The 24,843-nt window shown below is 44.5% G+C and overlaps 1 protein-coding gene and 1 non-coding gene across 2 annotated transcripts; one reads left to right on the top strand and one right to left on the bottom strand.

Moving 5' to 3' along the window:
* Positions 1-737: 737 nt before the first annotated feature.
* Positions 738-809, bottom strand: TRNAW-CCA (transfer RNA tryptophan (anticodon CCA)). Its single transcript has one exon. It is a non-coding gene; the product is annotated as a tRNA-Trp (tRNA).
* Positions 810-21,611: 20,802 nt separating this feature from the next.
* LOC136610883 (transcription factor HES-7.1-A-like) lies at positions 21,612-24,179 on the top strand. The gene is made up of 4 exons (XM_066590083.1): positions 21,612-21,647; positions 21,899-21,994; positions 22,880-22,958; positions 23,686-24,179. Exons 1-4 carry the CDS (start codon positions 21,612-21,614, stop codon positions 24,177-24,179), a joined length of 705 nt encoding a protein of 234 aa, XP_066446180.1.
* The last annotated feature ends 664 nt before the right edge of the window (positions 24,180-24,843 follow it).

Here is a 24,843-nt window from a genome sequence, read left to right as displayed (position 1 = left end):
CCATTTAAAAACATAAATAAATCCAGGCAAGAGAAAATAAAAATCGCCAGGCTCTCAACACATTTGTTGCGTTTGGCGGTCCCTCCGTGATACGAGCTGCAGTAGGTTTCAGGTATAATTTACACCAGTTCTTATCCTAAATTAAAGTAAATCAGTCTTCGAGCCGTCCTCTTTTTTCCTGGTCTTGCCCACTTGTAGTAGTTGTCAGAGGCCAGTGTAAAACGTTGCAAATAATGGTGTGTGCCAGAATTTTCTACTTTTGCATGCTAAGTTATACAAACTCTGATAATTTTGCCCCCAAAGAGCTTTTTGGATTGTGCAAAAGCAGAAAACCATGAAAACACTACATAAATGTTGTCAGAATTGTTACCACAGAATAAAGTTATCATGTCATTTATACCACATGCTGAAAGCCGTTAAAGCAAATTGCACAGAAAAATAGCGGCATCGCTGGTTTCTCACCCAATTCACCCCCACATTTAGTAAAAGTTCTACATTATATATACCCCAAAATGGTGCCAGAAATAAAATACAATTCATCCCAGAAAAAAACAAGTCCGCATAAAGTTATGTCAATGGAAAATAATAAACTTATGGCTCTCGAAATACAGAAATAAAAAACAAATAAAATTTCCCTGGTATTAGGTACCAGACTAGGGCACATTTTTATGGGGTTAATTTCTTAAACCTGCAGATAATGGAGCACTTTTCCATAAAGTGAAAACAAAATCAGGATCTGACCCCGACGTGATTTGAACACGCAACCTTCTGATCTGGAGTCAGACGCGCTACCGTTGCGCCACGAGGTCAGTTATACTTTTTCTTTTTCAGTATTGAGGCAACTTTCCAGGCAGCGCCAGTTGTTATTACAAGGCTATCCTGGGGTCGGAGTAGAAGCCACTGCTCCAACCACTGCGTAGTGGCAGGTCCAGCTCCCATTGAAATCAATGGGACCCCAGGCTACAATTACAACGCCTGTGTCTATGAGCGCTGGCCACTCCACAGGAGTCGGAGCAGCAGCTTCAACTCCAATCCCTATGTTTTCCTGGAAAACCCCTTTAATGGCGCCAACATTTTTATCCCCTTGGGAACTTGAACCTGCAATCTCATGTATAATTTTTTGGAATACTTGATATAACTAAAGCATTAACGCCTGACCACACAAAACCTCTTGCATGGCCTAGTAGGCGTCAGACACGTATGGCAGATTAAGCGTCCTTTATTAGGTTGTACCAATCGGTACCCTGTGATCATGTTCCAGAGACGCCAATGGACTAACAGAGGGAGTTCCCTCCATCTGTCAAACTCCTTAGATGCCGTGGTCGCAATTTAGCACATCATGTGAAGGGTTAAACAGCCATTACACTGAGACCCTGGTTGTCAATCACACTATTATAAGGGAATATTGCTGCCATAAAGGGGGACCCTTGTCTGTATAATGTATAGGTAGGTTGTAAAAGAACCTTCTTTCATAGCTCCATGCTTCAATTCTGATGCTCATCGGTGCATATTGGTGACGAGGGGTCAGCCTGGGCACTCTGATTGGTCTGCAGCTACATAACCGTATTCACAGAGAGCGGCAATGCCTTGTGTGATCTGACAGCTTTCATCCTCTCCAGCAGAAATGTTATTGGTAATTTGCACTCTTCTGTGGGATCGGTCTTGTCATTTATCAAATGACTAACAACCACTTGTCTGTGAGTATGTATGTATGTGTGTGTGTTTGTGATTCTTATGCTCCACCAGTAGTGATGTCATCACTTCACCCCCTGGTGACGTCATTGAAGGTCCTACAACATATATAAAACACAGAGTCTGACTGACAAAAGAACAACACAGTTAGGGCTCTTGAAAAGGGGAGGACAAAAATAACAAAGTGAGAATATAACTAAGCTGGTATTATCTCAGACACAACTCAGCAGTCCTGGTAGAAGACACGGACCTACTGCCACCACAGAGATCCAAGGGGCTAAAGGACCTATCGTGACGTCACTGTTGTGGGAGGAGCCAAGCTGTGTTTGACTTTTGTGGTAATCAAGCTACTGTGAGTGTGATGTGCCACCAGAAACACTAGGACTACAATGTCCTGATAATTACTAGTATTATATATATCTGTCTGTTGGAGCGTCACGCACAAACTGTACGACCGGCTGACATGACATTTTGCACACAGTATAATCTCCACCCAGAGAATTTTATAGGTTTTAAAAAAATTAGAAATTTTGTTGTCTTGGCAACCTTATTTGCATATTTTTGTCTTTCCTAGAATTTTAAAGCAGCAACTCCCAGTTTGCTTTCAGTAATGGATTTTAAGTCCTCGACTTAGTATTTCTGGTTACTTCCAACAAGTCATTCCCATTAGAAGAGTCAGACTGAGCGTTGGCCACCCGCCTCCATTCACAGTAAACAGGCAGTCGCTCCAAGATTGAGGGGCTCCTGGTTACACAAGGTCCAAAAGTTGCTTGCTTTTCAGATTAGCTAAAAACCAAGCGACTCCAACAAATAACCAATTTATCGCTCAGTGTGCTGTCAGCGCTTGTATGCGGGACGACTATCACCCAAATTTGCTGAATCCGAGCGATAATCGTCCCATATAAAGGTACCTGTAGGTGAATGACTGACTGTTTACATAGGCTGATTGGTATTTGATTTTTTCGCCCGTGCATGATGAACGATAAGTGAATGAATTATTATTCGTCATTCAGTTTTTGGCAGCGTTTACACTGAGTGATTATCGTTCCAATTCCCGCGATCCAGCACGCATCTGAATGATAATTGTTCCGTGTAAGGGTGACCACCCACTACATTTTTTTTTCACTGCAAAATTTGCAGTGTTTTTTTTCCTTCAGGGGTCTATGGGACTTGTGATGTTAAAATCGCAAAAGCGCAAAATCGCGATTTCGCGGTAAATTGTGATTTTGCGCGATCTCGATTTTAACACTACAACTCCCATAGACCCCTGCAGAAAAAAACGCTGCGAATTTCGCAGTGAAAAAAAACTGTAGTGGGTAGTCACTAGAGATGAGCGAGCGTACTCGTCCGAGCTTGATGCTCGCTCGAGTATTAGGGTGTTCGAGATGCTCGTTACTCGAGACGAGCACCACACGGTACTCGAGCCAATTCCATTTCCTTCCCTGCATGTTTAGCGCCATTTTCTGGCCAACAGACATGCAGGGAAGGCATTACAACTTCCTCCTGTGACGTGCCAGCCTTATCCCACCCCCCTGCAGTGAGTGGCTGGCGAGATCAAGTGACCACCGAGTATTTAAAGCGGTCCCGCCCGCGGCTCGCCTCAGACACACACTGGCAGAGATTAGGGAGAGTGCTGTTCCTGCTATAGGGAGAGTGTTAGGCTACTGTTTGCGTCTTCAAGAACCCCAGCGGTCCTTCTTAGGGCCACATCTGACCGTGTGTATTACTGTTGTGGCTGCCGGGAGCAGTTTTGCACAAATTCTTTGTTTTTCATCTTCGGCTGTGCAGACTATTGCGTTCTCAGTCTGCAGTCAATTATACAGAGTATAGGGGCAGTACTGGTCAGGCAGGGACAGTGGTAGTGTAGAATCTTGTCAACAAGTACCCCAACGGTCCTTCTTTGGGCTACCTGCGACCGTGTGCATTTTACTGCGTGGCCGCTGGGAGTTGTAGTGGCTCACTATTACCCAGCTAGGCCTTTTGGCAGCCTTGCGTATAATTTTTTTTGGCCTGCAGTGTGCGTTACATAACCGCTGTGATCCTCCAACTGCAGGCCAATAATTGCATAACTTTTTACATCGCTCTGTGCGTCCCGTCAACTTCACGCACAGCGTACGATGACAGCCCCTGATAGAGGAAAAGACATATACACGCTATCTAGGCTGTTTGCTTTATCTGCCCACAATCTGCACACAGACTTCCCATAGCGGAGTTGTACCTGCCTGGCACTTAAAAAAAAAACCAGAATGTCTAGGGCATGGAGTGTGGGCCGAAGCCAACATGTATTTCCTCTCACGTAACCTGAGCTATCCGGGGCACTGCAATGGGATTTCTTTATGTACCGTCTGTGGGTTCCTGGGACTCACCCATGCTGTGGGCTCACACAGACTTCCCATAGCGGTGTTTTACCTGTCTGTCCCCAAAACACTGACAGACTTGGGTAGGGTGCAGAGTGCAGATGGTTTACCCCTTGCGTTGTCGATGAGGTATCCGACACCCAAACAGAATGAGTAGTGTGTGGACACATGGAGTCCCCATTGCTATGTCACTCGCAGCACCTTGGGCTACACAAGGTGTTTGCTGGGACAGAGGCTGACCCAGGGCCCGCTCACATACTTCCCACACCGAGTATTGCTGCATTGTGGAGATGTGTAGAAGTGCTGGGCTGGCAGCGGACTCCCCTTTATGCCCACGTTTGCAGTTCCTGACGGAGGTGGCACAGGATTGGAATGAAGATGGAATGTCAATCTATTATCAATTCTCAACAGCATTGTGGGCTATCGCCCCCCCCCCCCCCCCCTTTTAAAGAGGGTCGCTGCCTAGCCGTGCCAACCCTCTGCAGTGTGTGCCTGCGGTTCCTCTTCATGGCAGACGCACTTATAAATAGTAATGAGGGTGGTGTGGCATGAGGGCAGCTGAAGGCTGCGCAGGGACACTTTAGTGTGCGCTGTAGACACTGGGTCGTGCGGGGGGGTTGGGCAGCATGTAACCCAGGAGAAGAGGCAGCGGAGTGTCATGCAGGCAGTGATTGTGCTTGGTTGGAGGTAGTGTGGTGCTTAGCTAAGGTATGCATTGCTAATGAGGGTTTGTCCGAAGTAAAAATTGTTGGGGGGGGGCACTCTTGCCGCTATTGTGGCTTATTAGTGGGACCTGTGAACTTGAGATGCAGCGCAACATGTAGCCCCTCGCCTGCCCTATCCGTTGCTGTGTCGTTTCCATCACTTTCGTAGCTTTTGCAGATTTGCACAAATGAAAACCTTAGCGAGCATCGGCGATATACAAAAATGCTCGAGTCGCCCATTGACTTCAATGAGGTTCGTTCCTCGAAACGAACCCTCGAGCATCGCGGAAAGCTTGACTCGAGCAACGAGCACCCGAGCATTTTGGTGCTCGCTCATCTCTAGTAGTCACCCTTAAAGGGCATCTATAGTCCAACATGCCCTCACATGCTCTTACCTAACGTGAGCACCTCAGTGTGCGGTCGACCCACCCATGCAGGCCCCTACAAGTCGAGATATTCCCCCGTCATAAGAAGCATGCCCATCATTCACGTCATCTACCATTGAGATAGATTAGATACCCCAAGTATTCTCAGGAGGTCCTTCCTGGTGCTCAGACCTCTCCAGTGGGCAGGGGCTTCTCGGATTCTCCTCATTTATTTTACTCTCTAGAAGCAATTTTTGGAATTCTGAATTTTGTGATTTGCTCCGTTTTCATGTTCTTTTCTTTACCCCATTGGACTCATTGTTTGATCTTTGGACATTGACCGTTCCACGCCTAGAACAGATTGTGACTTTCATTCCAGGATTAGGCGCAAGACACTGAATGTTTGGGCAGGAGGCAGATTCTAAATGAATTGTTGGGGGTAGCCTGGCAGGTGGGCATGTGGCCACAATGAGGAACCTTCACGGGAGGCAGGACCGGATGGGCAGGGGGTAATCAGCCATTGAATTATCAGATGAATGGTCATGAAGACTTCCTAGAGAGAAGGAGGAGGATGAGAGGGATGGAGCACTGAGGCGGAGAAGGAAAATCACCAGCCCGCCCGGCCTCAGTAATTACCAAGGCACCAGCTATGGGCATACAGAAACTTCAGGGGACATTGTACAGAGCTACATGGAAAAGGCCATCAGAGTATCACACTTTAGATACACTGACTCATATCATATAAGGAAGGCTTTGATACATGACTCAACAGGCAGTATCACATGATCAGCTTAGATATACGGCTCAGCAGTCTGTATCGCACATGACATATTTAGATACACAGCTTAGCAGATGGTACCACACATGATAGGATTAGATACACAGCTCAGCAGGCAGCATCACACGGGATATTATTAGATACACAGCTCAGCAGACAGTATTACATGGGATAGGATTAGATACACAGCTCAGCAGACAGTATCACACTGGATAGGATTAGATACACAACTCAGCAGACAGTATCACACTGGATAGGATTAGATACACAGCTCAGCAGACAGTATCACACTGGATAGGATTAGATACACGGCTCAGCAGACAGTATCACACAGGATAAGATTATATACACAGCCCAACAGACAGTATCACACGATAGGGTTAGATACATGGATCAGCAGACAATATCACACATGATGGGATTAGATACACGGCTCAGCAGACAGTATCACACATGATAGGTTTAGATACATAGCTCAGCAGACAGTATCACACAGAATAGGATTAGATACATAGCTCAGCAGACAGTATCACACATGATAGGTTTAGCTACACAACTCAGCAGACAGTATCACACATGATAGGATTAGATACAGTGGCTCAGCCGACAGTATCACACAGGATAGGATTAGATACATGGCTCAGCAGACAGTATCACACAGGATAGGATTAGATACAGTGGCTCAGCAGACAGTATCACACAGGAGAGGATTAGATACACAGCTCAGCAGACAGTATCACACAGGATAGGATTAGATACAGTGGCTCAGCAGACAGTATCACACAGGAGAGGATTAGATACACAGCTCAGCTGACAGTACCACTTAGGACAGGGGTGTCAAACTCATTTTCACCAATGGCCACATCAGCATCCTGGTTGCCTTCAAAGGGCCGTTTATAATGGCTCATTGACACGGGCGTACTTTTATGCGTCTGATACGAACAGCTTATTCGCCATAGATTAGTATTGGCGCAGTCATATCTGCGTGTTCATGCATGTATTTTATACACGTGAAAAAAATCACAGCCAGTCCTATTTTGGTTCATATTACAGACCGGAGTTGCCCATTCTGGCTCCTTCACAGGGGTATATACGCAACGGTGCGTGCTTAAGCATGAAGTATTTGCGCTGTCAATGAGTCTTTGTTGCACACGTATCGTCATATTTTACAGGGTTTTTTTGCGCACAAGACACTACCCGCCTGATATAAAAGGCTATGCAGCCTAATCAGGTACGAATGTGGTTTTTTTCCATAGAATTGCGTAGCATGTTGCACATTTGCTCGTGCATTGATTGTGCATTTGCAGGCCTCCCATAGACTTCTATGGGGACCCTTGGTGTGCAAATGCACAAAAAAAGAGCATGTCCTGTTTTTTTAGACGCCCAAAAAAGGGAAATGAGAACGAATCCAGTGAAATCAATGCGTTCTGTTCTCTGCGTATTGCGCACACGATTTTGCACGTGCGAATATATCCATATGGGTTCATTTTTATTTCTGGTTTTTGTGCGCGGTTCTCACAGGTGCAAAAAATAGGACCCATTTGCGCACCAAAGAGGCCCATAAAAGTCTACACATACGAATATGCATGCGCGGGTATGCGCAAAACGCTGCACATAACTGCGAACACCGGCACCTCACTGACACATGTGACTCAGGGTGTATTCACGTGGGCGTTTTTCCTTTGCAACTTCTCCCTAATTCCGAGATGGACGGAGCTCGCACGGAAAAGAATTGGTGCCTTCACATAAGTAATTTTCCTCTCAGACAGGCGGAAATTCCGCGGCGGGATTCCCTGCAGAATTTCTGCCCGTACCCGCCTGCATAGGATTGCATTACAACACGCAATCGTATGCAGACGGCCGCGGTTTGTCTGCGCGAAATTCTGCGCAGAAAACAAACCGCGGCATGCTCTAATTCTAAGAAACGTCACTCACCGGCCGCCGACTCTGCTCTGCGCATGCGCAGCTGGCACATAAAAGAGCCGGAGCTGCGGGAGCGTTTGAGTTACGCGCTGTTCTCTGCAGACCGCAATGTCCATTGTGGATGGGCCGCGGGTCGGACGGCTTCCATTGACTTCAGAAAATGAGAACATGCTGTGATTTTAAATCTGCTTGCGAAAACCGCAATTGGCATCCGCTGCAAATATTCCATTATTCACATTCTTTCGATGTGTGCAGAATACCGTGGATCGTCCGCGCGGGTGATGACAGCAGATTCCGCAATACAAATCCAGTCGTGTGCAGCCCGCCTAACACTGGTTACTATGGCAACAACATGAAAAAAAGAATCAGGAAGAGCGGAGCCGAGAAAAACGTGCATGAAAGGTTCGCATGAAAATGCACGGAAAACAGCCTTTCACTGAGCAAAACCGCAGCGGCCTGTGTGAATACGGCCCTAGGAATCATCGGGGCTTTCTGTTTCCCCGTTCCGTTTTTGGAGCAGAGAGCTGAAATTACAACAGAAGTCAATGCTTCCATTTTTTCAATGGGGTTTTTAAAGAAAGAAGAAAAAAACGGAAAGTTTTCCATCAGCTCCGGCCTCCATTAGATTTCCGTCTCTTAGCGGACAAACAGCGCAGTCTGCAGAGCTATTGGTTCAGTTTTTGAATACGGAAACCCGATAGAACGGAAGCAGACTGAAAGATTACCGGTTTTGGGGGATTTTTTATGTGTACTTTACACCAGAAACTGGGGTTGATTATACCAGAAATCCACTCCGGCTCCTAAGTGCTGTAGATTTCTCTGTGCATGAAGGAGCCAAGATGCCCCTAATTAGTCACATTGTGCGCCCCGGCAGAAAATATACCAACATCGGTGTTGGAAGTATCGGTGTTAGTAAATTTCCCCCTATGTCGTTGCCTGACCCTCTGGTACCTCGCTACGGTGCCTCTGACCTGTCCTTATTAGATGTCACTATACCAAGACTACTATTGGGGAAGCAGTCTGAGGGCTAATGCAGCGAATATCAGATCCCTCCAAAAGGGGTTAAATGGTGAAAACCAGGGAACCCCTTAGTGCACCTCTTAGGAGTAGTTCAAAACCAAATTGGTCAGTGATAAAGTGGGTCCGCACCCGCTGCAAGTAATCCGTCAGTGAATGGGAGTATAAGGGTGACTACCCACTAGCGTTTGCAAATTTGCTGCATTTTTTTCCCAGGTGTCTACGGGGATTTCTAATTTAAAAAAATGCATCGTGGCAAAATCGCAATTTACAGCGAAATCGCGATTTTGCGCGATGCGATTTTAACATTGGAAAGCCCCATAGACACCTGGAGAAAAAAAAACGCTGCGCATTTCGCTGTGAAAAAGAACTGTAGTGGGTAGTCACCCTAAGGATTAGAGTACGAAGGTATACTCTGCCTAGAGTTTCACTGTGATGTTCTCCCACCTCGGGATGTCCCCCTGACCAGTTCTTTGGATCTACAGTTGATACCACCCGCTGTCTTGGATCAGTTGGACGAACCGTTACCCCCCTGTAGGGTACGGTTACGTCTGGGGTGAGTTCCCACGTATCTTACTCCAGTAGTGTCATTCTCTCCACCTCACATTAGAGCGCCACTAATCTCATTTACTTTATACCTAAGGATTAGAGATGAGCGAGCACCCAAATGCTCGAGTCCGCGTTATTCGCGTCGAACCGTTCGGAAAATTCGAGAGCTCTACTCGAGTAACGAACCTCATTGACTACAATGGGAGACTTGAGTATTTTTGTATGTGGGACGCCGGGGTCCCGAGCTTTTATTTTGTTTTTTCCCTGGTTCGTCTCTCTCTCCCCTTCACGCCAGACCAAAAATTTTCAAATGACGCGCGCTGCGTCGCGGCAGGAAGGGGCCAAAAGCTGGGGCGGGGTCGAACGTGATTTGATGCTCATTCGAGTAACGAGTACCATCAAGTACGCTAATACTCGAACGAGCATCAAGCTCGCCAGAGTATGTTCGCTCAAGTCTACTAAGGATGCCTTCACACTCGCGATCGCGATATTGCTGCGTTTGTTTTACACAGACCTCAATGGGACTTTCTAATGTTAAGAACGCGAAGCGATATTTGTGCGGTGTGTTATAACATTAAAAAAGTCCTATTGACATTTGCGTTAAAAAAACGCAGCAATATCGCAATCGCAAGTGTGAAGGCATCCTTCCATCTGACTCCAGATATTGACTCCTATGAGTGTTGGAGATGAACAAGGAGATGTAGATGGCAGCACTCGCTGCTGTAGAATATTATTTGGATATGCATGGAACTCTGCCTCCAGAATGAAGATAAGGTCATTTCCGCCGCCCTTCGACACCCCCACACCAACACTTTCATGGCATCTTCTCCACACGTCTGTATACTGTTTGGCTTGTGATGTTTTTCCATCCCTTCTTTGTGTATATCCAATTTGTCAGGGACAGTGTTGGGAGTGTGAGGGCAGCCACCGGGACACACTTGGCAGGGTGGAGTCAAGAGACAAATGGGATGATGCCCCCTCTGCCTTCTTCAGTCCCAGAAGGCTGAGATAACACTACCACTGCTCCTTCTGATATCTCACACCCTTGGTAGTCAAAGATTTGCAGATCCAATGTGTATCCCTCCTCAGCCTTCATGATCATTTTTCGTGCTCCGTATCTGATAAGCGGGGTCTATCGTTATAAAATAGATGCAGCAGGAAACTTGGTAACAATATCAGGATGAGAAGCTCCAGTGTGACCATCAAATACCAACATAATGAAAATGCGAGTGGATATATTATATAGCTAGTAGAGATGAGCGAGTATACTCACTAAGGCACATTACTCGAGCGAGTAGTACCTTAGCCGAGTACCTCCCCGCTCGTCTCTAAAGATTCGGGGGCCGGCGCGGGTGACAGGTGAGTTGCGGCGGGGAGCGAGGGGGAGAGAGATCTCCCCTCCGTTCCTTGCTCAAGTAATGTGCCTTAGGCCTCCTTCCCACGAACGGATTTCCGCCGCGTAATTCGCGGCGAAAATCCGCTGCGTTGCCCGCAGCTATTAGGTTCTATTGAACCTAATAGCACAATGCTCACGATGCGTAATTCCAGCGCGGAATTACGCACCGCGATTTCTCCCGTCCTCACCCGCAGCATGCTCTATTTTCTGCGGGTGAGGACGGGCTGTACGCACTGACGGCTTCCATTGCAGTCAATGGAAGCCGTCCGTTCACGCTATCTCCCGCTGTAACCAGCGGGAGATAGCGTGAAAAAACGCTTTCCCGCCCACCGCCGCGCGTCATCTGACGCCAAATGACGCGGCCGGCCGCGTCACGTGACACGGCCGGCCGCGTCACGTGACACGCTCAGTGACGCGGCGGTGGTGGGCGGTGACGGGCGGTGACGCGGCGGTGGTGGGCGGGGAAGCGATTTCACGCTATCTCCCGCAGGTAAGTATAGGGGCTCTGGGGGGCGCCGTGACGGGCTTCACTGCGTAATATTACGCGGCGGACCCCGTCACGCTCGTGGGAAGGAGGCCTTAGCGAGTATACTCGCTCATCTCTAATAGCTAGTGTAAATGGGTTGAGAAAGAGACCCCAGTCCATCAAATCCAACCCTTTTCATCCATTATGCATCAGTATTTGCAAGATTAATTATAACTCTCGTGCCATTAGGCAGATAATCGTCTAGTCCATTATTAAAGGCTGGCATTTTAACCGTGCGACACACGTTCAGGATGGCAACAGAGACGAAAAACAGATTTTTTAAAAAATTTTTGAAAAATCTGATTTTACAAAACAAACTAATATTAACCCCTTAAGGACCAGGGTGTTTTGGGCCCTCTTAGGGATTTTACCCATGTGGCGGTTTTACTGTCCTATATTCTTTTTCTTCAGCTACAAAAATTATTTTTGCTTCCTTTTTTTTACGCGACATATAGGGCTATTTTTAATATCCCTTTTCACTGACTTTTTTCCCCCATTTTTTTTAGTTTTATTGGAAGTAAAAAGCTAAAAAATGTTTCTTTTTAAATGTATAGTTTATTTTCAAAAATTAGTATATTTGCACTAAAATTAATTATGGAGATGGCTTTCTAATCTTGTTTCGGATGTTTTGATATATAATCTGTATAGTTCTGGATCGCAGGTCGCTGTTTTGGTTGGTCATTTTCTTTTTTATGTATATGTCTTTATTCTGTAAAGTTTTTTTACTTATTTTTTTACCTTTTTTTTTACCATCTATGTCCCTTATCGTGTCATATAAGTCCTCAGGGGTCATTTACTTTTAACTTATTACATACTTTTCCACTATATCTGGGGTATCCATAGGAACAGCATATATAGTGACAGTAGTCACTAACAGAGGTGATCTGGGCCTGCTAGGACCCTGCAGCTTTGCTGTAACATAGTAACATAGTATGTAAGGCTGAATGAAGACAATGTCCATCTAGTCCAGCCTGTCTATCCTCCTGTGTTGATCCAGAGGAAGGCAAAAAACCCCAAGGGCAGAAACCAATTTAGCCCTTTTGGGGAAAAAATTCCTTCCCGACTCCCTAATGGCAATCAGACTGTTCCCTGGATCAACCCCTAATAGTTCCTACCTGCCTGTATACCCGGATTGACAATTAACCTAAGACTTGTATCCTATAATGTCCTTCCTCTCCAGAAAGACATCAAGTCCCCTTTTAAACTCCTCTATGGATTTTGCCATCACCACTTCCTCAGGCAGAGAGTTCCACAGTCTCACTGCTCTTACAGTAAAGAATCCCCTTCTATGTTGGTGATGAAACCTACTTTCCTCTAATCGTAGCGGATGTCCTCTTGTTACCGTCGCGGTCCTGGGTGTAAACAGATGATGGGAGACATCCTTGTATCGTCCCCTCATGTATTTATACATAGTTATTTGATCGCCCCTCAGCCGTCTTTTTCCCAGGGTAAATAATCCCAGTTTTGGTGCCTCCCTGGGTATTCCAGTCCCGTCATTCCATGTATTAGTTTAGTTGCCCTTCTTTGAATCCCCTCAAGCACTGTGACATCTTTCCTGAGCACCGGTGACCAGAACTGTACGCAGTATTCCATGTGAGGCCTGACATGTAGCATGGAACAACCGGTGGTCACGTGATCACTGGGTCGCATAGTGGAGGTAATACTTACACTTTCACTCTTTAGTACATAGCACTCATTGAGCACTATGTCACTTGGAGAGGATACGGCTTAAGCGATTAAAAACCACTTCTCCCTTTTCTGGGTCATTGGCTGTGTCTAACAGCTGAGGACCCAACCTGCTTCTACTTGATTGCAGGAGCAGAGGCTTTAGGCCTCATGTCCACGGGGAAATTCGAGCCCGTACGGATTCCCCATGCAGAATCCCGCAGCGGGTCCCTCCTTTCCCACAGACATGAGGCCATAAAATTGATTATCCTCACCTGTCCGGACGCTGCAGGGTTCCGTCCGATGTGGACGGATCTTCTTTCTTTCAGCCTGGCGGATGTGCTCGGAGCGCCGGCAGCATGCCACACATGCACAGTGCACTTTTGTTTTGTTTTTTTAATCCCTGCTTTCACGCGGTCCCGCGGCACAGACGCAGTCACAGCTGCGGGTCTGTCGCGGGACCGGACAGCTTCCATAGGCTTCAATGGAAGTCGCGGGAGACCCACACGAAGATGGAGCATGCTGCGGGTGTTTTCCCACACGTGCGATCCACGTGGCAGGGAAAAATGACATCCACAGGTATTTAATTACCTGCGGGTGTCCAATGCATCTATATGGGTGTGGATCACGTGTGCGCGCACCCGCGTGGTGTTTGAAAATACTAATTTGCCCGTGGGTATTGGACCTTAGGGGGACATGAGTATTTAAACAGTGTATAAACAACCTAAATTCATAGTTATAACATATCTCTGCATTACTACAGAGCATAGTTGCACATGAACCAGGGTTTTTTTTCTTATCAGCCCATTCTAACTTCACTCCGTTGCGAGAAATATACATACAAGAAAGATAGGGAAAGTCCTATCTTTTCTCCCACATACTATTAAGGGCGAGCACCCACTGGCGTTTTTTTACCTGCGTTTTGCGTTTTGCGTTTTTCCTGCACAGGCATAGAGATAACATGTGTTCCTGTCCACTGGCGTTTTTTTTGCGTTGCGTTTGCGTTTTTAACATAGGAGCTGTCAGTTGCATATGTGTCCTTATTTTTCTCCATGGAAATTAATGGAAAAGCCGCGAAAACGCCGCGAAAACGCCGCGAAAAACGCCGCGGAAACGGGCGGGAAAAACGCGGGAAACGCTGCGAAAACGCTGGAAAACGCAAACGCCAGTGGGTGCTCGCCCTTATAGGCAAGAATACCGATAGGGAAAACGATTGTGATTATCATGGCCACATAATGGGACTAAATCACGCCCATCTAAAGAAGTGGGCAGGCCAATAACATCACATTTAAGAGAATGATGTCACGGAGGTAGCGTCTTTCCTCTGTGAACCATTTATATCCTGTGGTGACCCAGCGGGTCACTCAGGACACGGTGGCCCACGCTAAGGAGCTGGAAGGGTTAGATTTGTCATGGTGGCTCTTACCAGACTCCTTCCCGAAGGGACACATGTGACCTCGGCCCAAGTACCACTAGGCCTCTTCCGGACAACCCTGAGACAGGGATGGCCTATAAACGTGTGATGAATTGTAGATTTGTCACGTGTGACGCCACCATTCCTTACTCACCGGAATGAACCTCGGCGGAGAAATAAAGGAAGTCCACACACGCACACAGAACTTTTTAGTACCTCAGTCCATGGGATTTGTGAGGGCCTGGCAATACTTTACTTGTAGCTTTATCACTGTACAACGTAAAACATACCGATGCAAGTAGGACAGTAGACTTGAGGTCAGGGAGGAAACTCAGGATGATATCGGTCCTGCAGTCCACGTTATCTGTCAGGTACCACTCCTGGAAAGGGAACAGTCTCAGGGTGGAAGCTCAGGATGATACCGGTCCTACAGTCCACGTTATGTGTATGGTACCGCTTCTGGAAAGAACACTCACTGAGGGGATGGTTGTAGGATTACTCCACAGACACTCACTTGGTAAAGAAACTCTGCACGGTGGACTTGTCCCTTTTCTTAACTCAGCTCTCTCTCTCTCTTTCTCTCTCTTAATGGTTCCTGGGATTGGGGACCTCAGGATACCTCTCTGTTACCATGCAGCAGTTGCTGGTCCTCCCGGGGCAGTGGTGTGCGGGGTCCCGCGGTCTGGGCGTGTCCCCCGACCTTGTTGTCTGGCTGCCGGGGGTGTGGGTGCCTGGCTGGTGTGGGCAGCATGGTGCTGGTGGTGGGCGGCAACATGCGCGCACCTGTGAGTGCAGCTGCCATGCACAAGCTCCTTTTTATTATGTTCTGTTGGGAGTTGGCTGTCTCCCTCTCTCCGCCCCTGGGCGGAGGCTTTTGTTTAAAGGTCGGGCAGAGACTTGCAATCACTGCCAGTTATTGGTTTCCCTCAGTGTGCTAGCTAGTCTGCCTCTGTTAGTCTCCTGCTTCTGTCATCTTGTCTGCTATACTTTGCTATTGTCCGCCAGGTTTTTCCATCTGCCTCAGTTCTGCTTAGTATTGTTGGTTATTTACATCTACCTTTTCTGCCGGTATTCTACCCTTTCCATCTAGCTACGCCAGCATCCCTTTTCAGTCCCTAGTGAGAGTAGGGACCACCGCCAAGTTGCCCGCCTGGGCTTAGCCAGGAGTGGAGGCAAGCAGGCAGGGACAGGGGTTGTGGATGAGATCTAAGGCACCCGTGCTGGCATATCAAGGGTAGTATACCATAACACTCTCTTTCTCTTCCATCACTCTTCACCACATGAGAGTTGAAGATACCCCTATGTGTCCAGCACTCCTCTCCTCTCTACCGTTGAAGATGATGAACCACACCTTGCTCTCAAGCACTTGTACTTATAGATTCTAACATACCACAAGACAGGACATGAATTGATACTTTTGCAGATATATCCCAGCCACATCCAGATATTAGCTCTTCATTTGCTGCAGCTGTGCAATACACATAACAAGAGACTAGACATTTTGCACAGTGCATCCACACATGACATGTATGACATTTATGGGGGGGCCAGGACTATCAAATTTGATCATGGCATGTAAGGGAATTAGTGTTCTCCCAGATCCCTGCTCTTGCAGTGGGACACTGGCTGTCAGTTACAGCTGGCTCATAGTTACAGCTGGCTCATTCTGCTGATGGCACAGACTCACACGAGCATAAGATTATCGTGCATTATGTGTGTGCTATATGCTCGCTTGATACGCAGTAATTCATAGGCAATCAAACACATTGCTTACGCAGTTCTGCTCACATTAGCGTGTAGGAATTGTGTAATACGCGAGTGCAGAAAAAAACGCAGCATGTGCTATTTTGCAGTGTATTATGCATGATTGAGCCCATTGTTCTCTATGGGCACGTAATCAATGCCGCCCATATCCAGGTACATTGCGTATGGCCAACATGTATATGTACTGTAAAGCGTCGGTACAGGAAATATAAAAAACAAAAACCAGTAGACTTCGCATGACTGCATGCGTGAGATACGCTGTCATGCGCAGTAGAATTTTGTTTCCATACAGGGCTAACGGCAGCCATGTGAGCTCCGCCTGACTCCTTCACAGAGTCTCTTGGTTGTCTACATTTCTTCTTCCTTCATATAAGGCACCCTACTTCTACAGACTTCATTTTGGCCACTTCCCTTATCCTCAGGGAATTCCGACAACAATACTTTAGTTAGAGCCGTTTTATTATGCTACTCAGCCCAGTGCTAGGGTATTAAATTTGGGTCCCACACCCACTATAGCCCCTCCTCCTCCACACTCTCACCCGCTCCCACATCCCCAAAGTTTTTAGAAGCTAAAAAAATAATATACATGTTCACCTATTCTTGCACACTGCAATCCCTTATCCAACTTCCTCAGTCTTTGCTCACATGTCCATCTAACCACATGACCACTGCAGCCAATCACTGGACTCAATGTTACTGAGACTGATGATTGGCCATTGCAGTAACGCACTTAGGTCAGCATGTGACCACTGGACCCGAACCTGAGAGGAGACCACGTTGTTGGAGCGGGCGAGTACTCAAGAGGTGAGTTTATGTTGTTTCATTATTTTTGGTACCATTAGTTTTTAACTGTATCCACGTCATGAGAACATAGATACAGTTGAGGGTGGTTTATCTGACAGTTGTTTCCACCAGCTCCCTCATACACATGAACATTCAGCTTGGATGAATGTTTATATGTTTAGAGAGGTAAACCGAAGCCAGACAGCTTTGGCAGCAGTTTATCTCCCAGTAAATAAAAGGATCAAGTGTTGAAATTCCACATCCCCGATACTTCTTTCCCCTGTCGAGGAGAAACCCAAGTTGCCCCCATATATACTAGAGAGTTGTCCAGCTTCACCATTTGCAGTGAGTTTGGATAAGTAAATGTGCATGGGTGATTTTATATACCCTATGTTGACCAAAATATTAGGACGCACTTAGAAGGTGATGGAATTTGATTTTATTCACATTTTTCAATACGGTATTGTGCCACCTTTGGCCTCAATTACTGCAATAACCCTTCCCGAGAATGTTGTAACGATTTAGAGCGGGTTTGGAGCCTCTTGTTGTATACCCGAGTGGACAGATACAGTGGTTAGTAAAGCCCGTGGTCGGTAATGGGTAGGTATCTGTTGCAGTAAGAAGGAGAAGGCTGGTAGCATAGTCAGGGGAAGCCAGAGGTCAGTACACAATAGTAGCAGTTTGGTTCAGAGGAGCAGGCAGGTGGTGGAGCTTGACTATAAGCTGGAAGCTCAATATTCACACAATGAGAGAGTTACAAGGCCAGTCTTAAATAGTGTGCCTAATCAAGGTAACTGGGCAGAGCCAGACAGGGAAACATGAACTGGATTGCAGGGGCAAGGAACATAAAGTCAGATTTATGCAGTGGAGCTATGCAAATGACTGTATAGCTCAATAGGAAGAGCTGAAGCCTTGAGTACTAGAGCTCCTGGGTTCAAGACCTGACATATGGTTTCCACCAAATTCCAATAAATGTGTGAAAAGATTTAACTCCCTTCCTCGAGGAGAGCATCAGATAGGGGATGTTGGGTGTGCATGGATGTAGCATTCTTGTTCATCCTAATGATGCTGAGATTGAGATCTGAACTCTGGGTGGACCATGAAGTTAGTAGACCTCCTCAAACCAAGCCTCAATGTTTGTGCAGCTTCACATGGATAGTAACCCTTTGCATGCAGTTCTCTACAGATGGTTCTGTTGCTAATAGATATTTAAATGACCTGTGAGATCTCCTGAGCAAATGCCTATCCTAGGGGTGTCTGTAATAGACCCAGTGGTGCTCTGGCCAAGGCTACGTGTGGAACTCCGGGAGGGAGCCTGGTATGTGCCACCGTGACAAGTGATGACTCTAATCTCCCAGCTCCTCAACATGTGCCTTCTGTCTGGGGTCACCCTACAGGACACTGCATTCTTGTCGGGGGAGCTGGGGAACATAACATTGTTTTTCTTGACCTCACTCTTGGTCTGAATGTTATACTGAGCCATTAAAGGGTTGAGCGGGGCTACATATCATTATACAGGGTTGTAGGTTGTAGGGCTGGAGGGACATGTGCCCCAGGTGCTGAATGCCAGGGGGGCAGATACTAGCAAGTCACTTTGCTTGGCCTGAGTATTTTAATACAGTGATAGGGCAGCAAAGTGATTTTTTTCCTCAAGTGAAGGGAAGCCTAGCAAGTGTCCATATATGTCGTCTTTTACCCGCACCGCTATACACTTAGGGCCCCTAAAGCACTGGAGCTTGGGTATGACTGATGCCTCTGCACTCCCTACAGCTATGCCCCTGGTCTCAATATTAACATGGGAACCTGGCACTGTGACCTTGTGGGACAAATACAGGGTGATTCTCAGATTGGTGTGAATTGTGTTAAGGCTGTTCAAGGACAAAAGGCAAAGTGTGCGAGTTGGCACCTACAGCCTTCTTGACCCGTTTCCCACCAAGTCATGCCATCCAGTGATTGTCTCCTTGCAACTGCTGCCATAGGGAGAAAACTCAATGCATTTAGTAACTGTACATGATAATGTCACAAGGGGTTATAGAGCAGTTTCAGGAGAGTAGCCCACTGCATAAATGGCAGATGTTGGCTGTGTTACACAGCTGACACCCACCTGCAGCAGCCAGGATCAGAGATACCTACAGTCCTGGCCAATGAACACCTTAGATGCCAAGGTCACTGCTAATTGCAGCATCTAAATTATTACACCCAACCTCTTCCTCCACAACCTGGTTGCAGGGTTCCAAACGGCTGCCATAGCTCCTGGAGGTCTAGTGAAGACAAACAAGCCTGTGATTGTAATATTGTAGAAGTATTGTAATGTATTAATCAAGAGATTGCATGCTCAGGTCCACTAGGGGACTAAAAGAAATGCATAAAAGTTTAATACATTTTTATAGTTATAAAAAAAAGTATAAAAAATTTTAAAAAATCCTAATTTTACCATTTTTTCATAAAAATATAAACAATAAAAAAATTTAACCCCTTAGTGATGGCCAATCCGCCTTTTTACTGACCTCAATAATGGGATTTAAACCTACACATTCATCTTTTTAAGGGCTTAGTCACACTGGCGTTTTTTCGCACAATTTTTTGTGCGCAAAACTGATGCGCACAAAAAATTGTGTGACCGAAGCCAGCGTCACGGCTGAAAGAAATGCTGCTAGCAGCGTTTATCAGCCCGAAGGGTTCCGTCACACGGGAATTTTATGCTCAAAAAGAGCGCTGCCCGCTATCCTCTGCCACAGCTGTGCCACACCTGTGGCAGAGGAGAACAATGTTCTCCCATTGAATTCAATGGAGCTGGCAATACAGTCAGCTCCATTGAAAGCAATGGGCTGCCGGCAAGCGCTGTAGTAATTTTCGGGGAAAGGCTTCAAATATAAGCCCTTCCCTAAAAACCATCCAAAAAGGGTGTAAAAAATAAAAAAAACATATATACTCACCTTTTTGAAATTTAAAATTCCCGCCTGCTGAATGGGCTGCCTCTGATTGGTCTCAGCCCTCAGCCAATCAGAGGCAGCACTCACTCACCCATTCATGAATTCTGAAAATTATTTTAGAAAATTAAATATCTTTGAAAAAAAATACAAGTAGTACAGCAAAAAAAAAACTACATAAGTTTGGTATCGTAGTAATCATACTGACCCATAGAATAAAGTTATCAGATCATTTTGTTCCAGTTTGTGCACCGTAGAAACTAGTCGCACCGAAAATTGTCGGAATTTCATTTTTTTTCCATTTCACTCCACTTAGATTTTTTTACATAAAATAGTACCATTGAAAAATACAACTCGTCCCGCAAAAAAGCAACCCTCATACAGCGACGGCGATGGATAAATAGAGGAGTTACAATTTTTTGAAAAGAGAAGAGGAAAAAATGAAAATGGATAAATAAAAAAAAAAGCTTGGTCACTAAGGGGTTAATAAAAGTCATACAACACATTATATGTACCTTAGAGTGGTACCATTAAAAATCCAACTGCTCCCACAAAAACGCCCTTGTACAGCTATGTCTATGAGTTATGGCTCTTGAAATGCAATGATAAAAATCACTTGGATTTTAAGACAGAAAACAGGCCAGCCGCTAAGGGGTTAATAAAGTATATATGACAAATATCGAAACATCAAAAAATCTCTCTTTTCCCATTTTTTCTGTAAAAAATATATAAACAATATTAAATAAACACAATTGGTATCTGAAAAAGTCCCAACTATGAAAACGTAATATTATTTATCCCATGTGGTGGACACCGGAAAAGATATGCGTTGCCAGGATTGCTGTTTTTTGATATATTCAACAAGTACCGGTACTCACACAACTACATAAAAAATAATTAAAATAAAAGTTATGGGGCTTCAAGTTTGGTGGTAAAAATCAATTTTATTTTTCCATCAGGTTTTTCGTTTTCTGGTCTAGACATAATTGTACTAAACCGCAGAATAAAATGCCTCAAACTGCCTCAAAATATAATAATTGTGTTTTTTTTACATTTCATGACACTTCAAAATGTTTTCAACTTTTTTCAGTACACTAGATGGTACATTAAATCATACGATTAAAGATAAAAAATTGTCCAGCACAAAAAAAGGCCTTATATGGCTATTGGGGGGGGGGATCAAAAAGTTCTGGCAGGGATGTAAAAACAACCAAAAATGCCTGCAATGGAAAGTTTTTACATGTGATCACTATCAGGGTATATAGGTATTTAGAATTCATATGCAAGCCAGTGTGGCCATAATGAGTTGATATGGCTACACTGGATCACTGTGATGTACCAAGCTTGAATCCACACATGTTACACATTTAACTAGTTGCCACAATATCCCCATTCACCTCATACACATCCTTGATTCTCACTGCATAACCCACTTATCCATTGTTCCTATTTACTACCTGCTGACACACTTAGGTATTGGAGGGGAGTAATTGGTATGATAATGTTACATGTGGAGTGTGCTGGGGCAGGAGCCAGGAAGGATATGGGAGGGCAGAACAATGGGCCACTGGGTGTAGACCAGGCTTCACTTTATGAGCCATACAAAATCTACTAAGAGGTGGAGCCCCCAGACTCCAAGAAGGGGTCTAAGTAATGCTGTAGGAGGAGTCTGTAGGTTAAGGTAGAAGGCAAGTCTCTTCTCCCTGTATACCATTCTTGTGTTTTGGATTGAGCAGACCACTACCAAGATGAGAAATACATATCTCACGAAAGAGGATAAAAAGGTAATTGATCATATAGAAACCCAACTACAATGTATTTCTACCTTATATAAATAATTTCTGCTTTATATATTTTTGGTTTTTTAATTATTGATTAAATGTTTTGAGAAAATGTTAAGATTTTTCAACTCACTACTTCTACTTCTTGACCATTTCTTTCTCTACTGACCTAAGAAATGCAATGGTCAAGATCTGCTATTTATTCTGATGACTATTAAAAAAAATCCCACTCTTCCAATGTGTTCTCTTAAAAGCTTATGAAGCCTGTGATAGAGAAGAGAAGACGGGACAGGATAAACCATAGTTTGGAGAATCTGAGGACGCTTCTACTAGAGGCCACACACGATGAGGTTGGGACTTCATTTCACGTTTGATATGTCTTAGTTGATATCTGTTAGTGGAAGGTGGTGGAGATTTCTGTTGGGGTTCCTCAAGATTCTGATATTCCCACCATAAATAGAATAGGCAGATGTACTAGTGATAGAGACCTTGAAGCTGAAGAGGTGAGACAGATAATTTCCTGATGGCATTAGCAAGTTCATGTCTTTCAAGGGTGAGGTGTTACTATCATGAATCACTGCCTGTTGTTGGTGACTAGGACATGCTAAATGACTTTGCAAGATATGTAGAGTTTTTGAGTTCTGTCCTAGAAAAGATACAAAGCACATATGACCTTCCAGAATTTTCTCGAGTATTTGTTTGGTTTTACTGCTTTGGTTTTGTGGACAATATAGTGGTTCAGTCTTTATCTCTGTTGCCTTGCAGCACTGAGCTCCTGGATTCAATTCCCACTAAGCCACATGTGTATGTAGCTTGTATTTTCTCCAAATGCTTGCATAGGATTAATCTCAAAAACATACCAATGCATTTTTCTCATGTGTTGATTGTCCAATCTGTTTAGTTTTTACATCTTCTTGCTTGATTTTATGTGGATTGGAGATTTTCTAAAAAAAAATTACAAAATATAATCTGACACAATCCAGTTTTAATTACTTTTAATAATAATCTTTATTTGTATTGTTTTTATTTTTGCAATTACAAATTTTTGTTTATGCATATTTTTTATATAATATTAATATTTTAGATATTCTACACAGAATCACGAAATATTTTGTATAATTTACCAACAAAATAGCCAATATTCCAATTTTAAATTTAATTTTGTATATTTTCAACTTTATTTCTGTTTTTTAGTGTCAATTTTGTAAACATTTTCTTCTATTGCTATTTTACAGTCATTAAAGAATCCTAAAGCGGAAAAAGCTGACATATTGAAAAAGACTGTGCAGTTTTTGAAACTGTGTCATAATTCAGGTGAAGATATCCAAAAGAATTTTTGATGATTATACTACACCTGCGTATTTGATAGAATATTTTCATTTGTTCCAATCACATCATGGCTTCTAGAGGCATAATTAAAGCTCCTGGGACCAATAGAAAATATGAAATATGGCTCCTACTTACTATTTATCATATTGGTGTGGCAGAATACCTTTTTAGGCCTCCTTAGGCAAAAGGACTCAGGTATGACTGCTACCTCTGTATCTGCTATAGCTATTTTTCTAATGAATCCATGACAGTTAGGTCAAGTGAAGTGCCAGCAGATCCCGGTGGACCTTATTATGAGGTCCACCAGCAGGGCAATATTTTCGATAGCTTGAACTGTCATATTCATCAAAAATACTGTGAATGCAGACAGAAACCTTACCAGACTGCATTAATGCAAATGAGAGCAAAGCCTTAAAGGGGTCGTCCAGCTTTTTATTATTGATGGCTAATCCTAAGGATAGGCATTCAAAAATTAATTGGTGGGCGTACACCGCCCCTGCTCGATCAACTAATCAACTATTAATGGAAGATCCTCAAGTTAGGACCCCTATAGGTAAAAGCTGGACAATCCATTTAAGCAATTAGGCTATTAACATACTTAAATAACAGACTATATTTTATATCTTTAATTTTGTCATCTAAGAAATGATACAAACTTTAATGCCAAATTTTGTGATTTTCACAAATTTCTTTTATACAACTTTGCTTGTAGGGCCAGAAGATGCTAAAAAGCCCATGTCTGGGTTTAATAGTGGGTTTCAAGAAGGTCTGAGCCAAGCCGCCAACTTCTTAAGCTCCAAATCCAGTATCTGTGAGAAGAAGAGAGACTATGTTGTAGGAAAACTTTGTCAGCGTATAGAAGAAAAGAGTCCCAATGAGTGGAAAGAATCAGCTACAGATGGTTCATTTTGCCTTGAGAAAAGCAAATTCATACCAAGTCCACCTCAAATTTCTAGGGTCCCTGGGCACGCCTTGACAATGCATCAAGAAAGACTGTCTTGTCAACCCTTTCTTCACTACCCATCACCCTCCTGTTCTACAGAAGCTCCCTCTTTTGGGCCAACCCAACAGCCTTCAACACACAAGTCAAGCCAGTCTACAGTCCAAGCAAACAGCTGTAGAAAGTCTATTCAAAGGACTCTCTTTCCCCCAGTTGCCCCTAACCCTATTACTTCTTCAGTTCTTGTTTGGAGACCTTGGCCATAAAGTTAAACTTTTAATATATCAACTTTTTGTAACTTTTTGTAAATAAGCAATGTAAATTTAAATTATATTTTGTTTTACGTGCTTGCTGTTAGTTTTATTGTAGATTAAAACTATATAACGAATGTTTTTGTCCTTTCATTTTAACCACATATTAAAAGGGCTGTCCCAGATTATAAACAGAAGTATCTGCTTATTTTCTGCAAGATGTGCCATTCTTTTCTACAGGTTGTATCTGATATTGCTGCTCATCACCATGTAAGTAAATGGAGCTTAGGTGTCTGTAATACTAGACAGGAACACTATTTGTAGACCCTTTTTTTCTATAGCAGACAACCCTGCTCAACGTTTTCATTAAAAGGGTTATCTCAAGATAGACTTTTATCACCTATTAATAGGTAGGGGTGATAAAAGTCTGATCAGTAGGGGTCTGACCGCTGAAACCCCCATCAATCCCGCGAACAGGGGTCCCATGTCCCTCTTCCTCCTCACTGTGGGCTCACTGCATTCCCCCAAGTGAAGACAAGATTAAAACAGCAGTCATTCATGTGTGGTGCTGCTTCATTCATCTTCAGTGGGACTGCCAGTGATAGCTAAGTGCTTGTACTCCGCTATTTTCATCAGCCCCACTGAAATGAATGGAGCAGCACACATGCATGATCACCAC

The sequence above is a fragment of the Eleutherodactylus coqui genome, chromosome 2, assembly GCF_035609145.1.
Source record: "Eleutherodactylus coqui strain aEleCoq1 chromosome 2, aEleCoq1.hap1, whole genome shotgun sequence".
In the NCBI taxonomy this organism is placed as follows: domain Eukaryota; kingdom Metazoa; phylum Chordata; class Amphibia; order Anura; family Eleutherodactylidae; genus Eleutherodactylus; species Eleutherodactylus coqui.
Note: the sequence above shows the minus strand (reverse complement) of the source record. Positions and strands in the feature narration are given on the sequence as shown.

Coding starts and splice junctions, on each gene's coding strand:
- LOC136610883 (XM_066590083.1), top strand. CDS start 21,612: ATGAGAAATACATATCTCACGAAAGAGGATAAAAAG. Junction 21,648..21,898: donor TCACGAAAGAGGATAAAAAG/GTAATTGATCAT, acceptor TTCTCTTAAAAG/CTTATGAAGCCTGTGATAGA. Junction 22,959..23,685: donor GAAACTGTGTCATAATTCAG/GTGAAGATATCC, acceptor CTTTGCTTGTAG/GGCCAGAAGATGCTAAAAAG.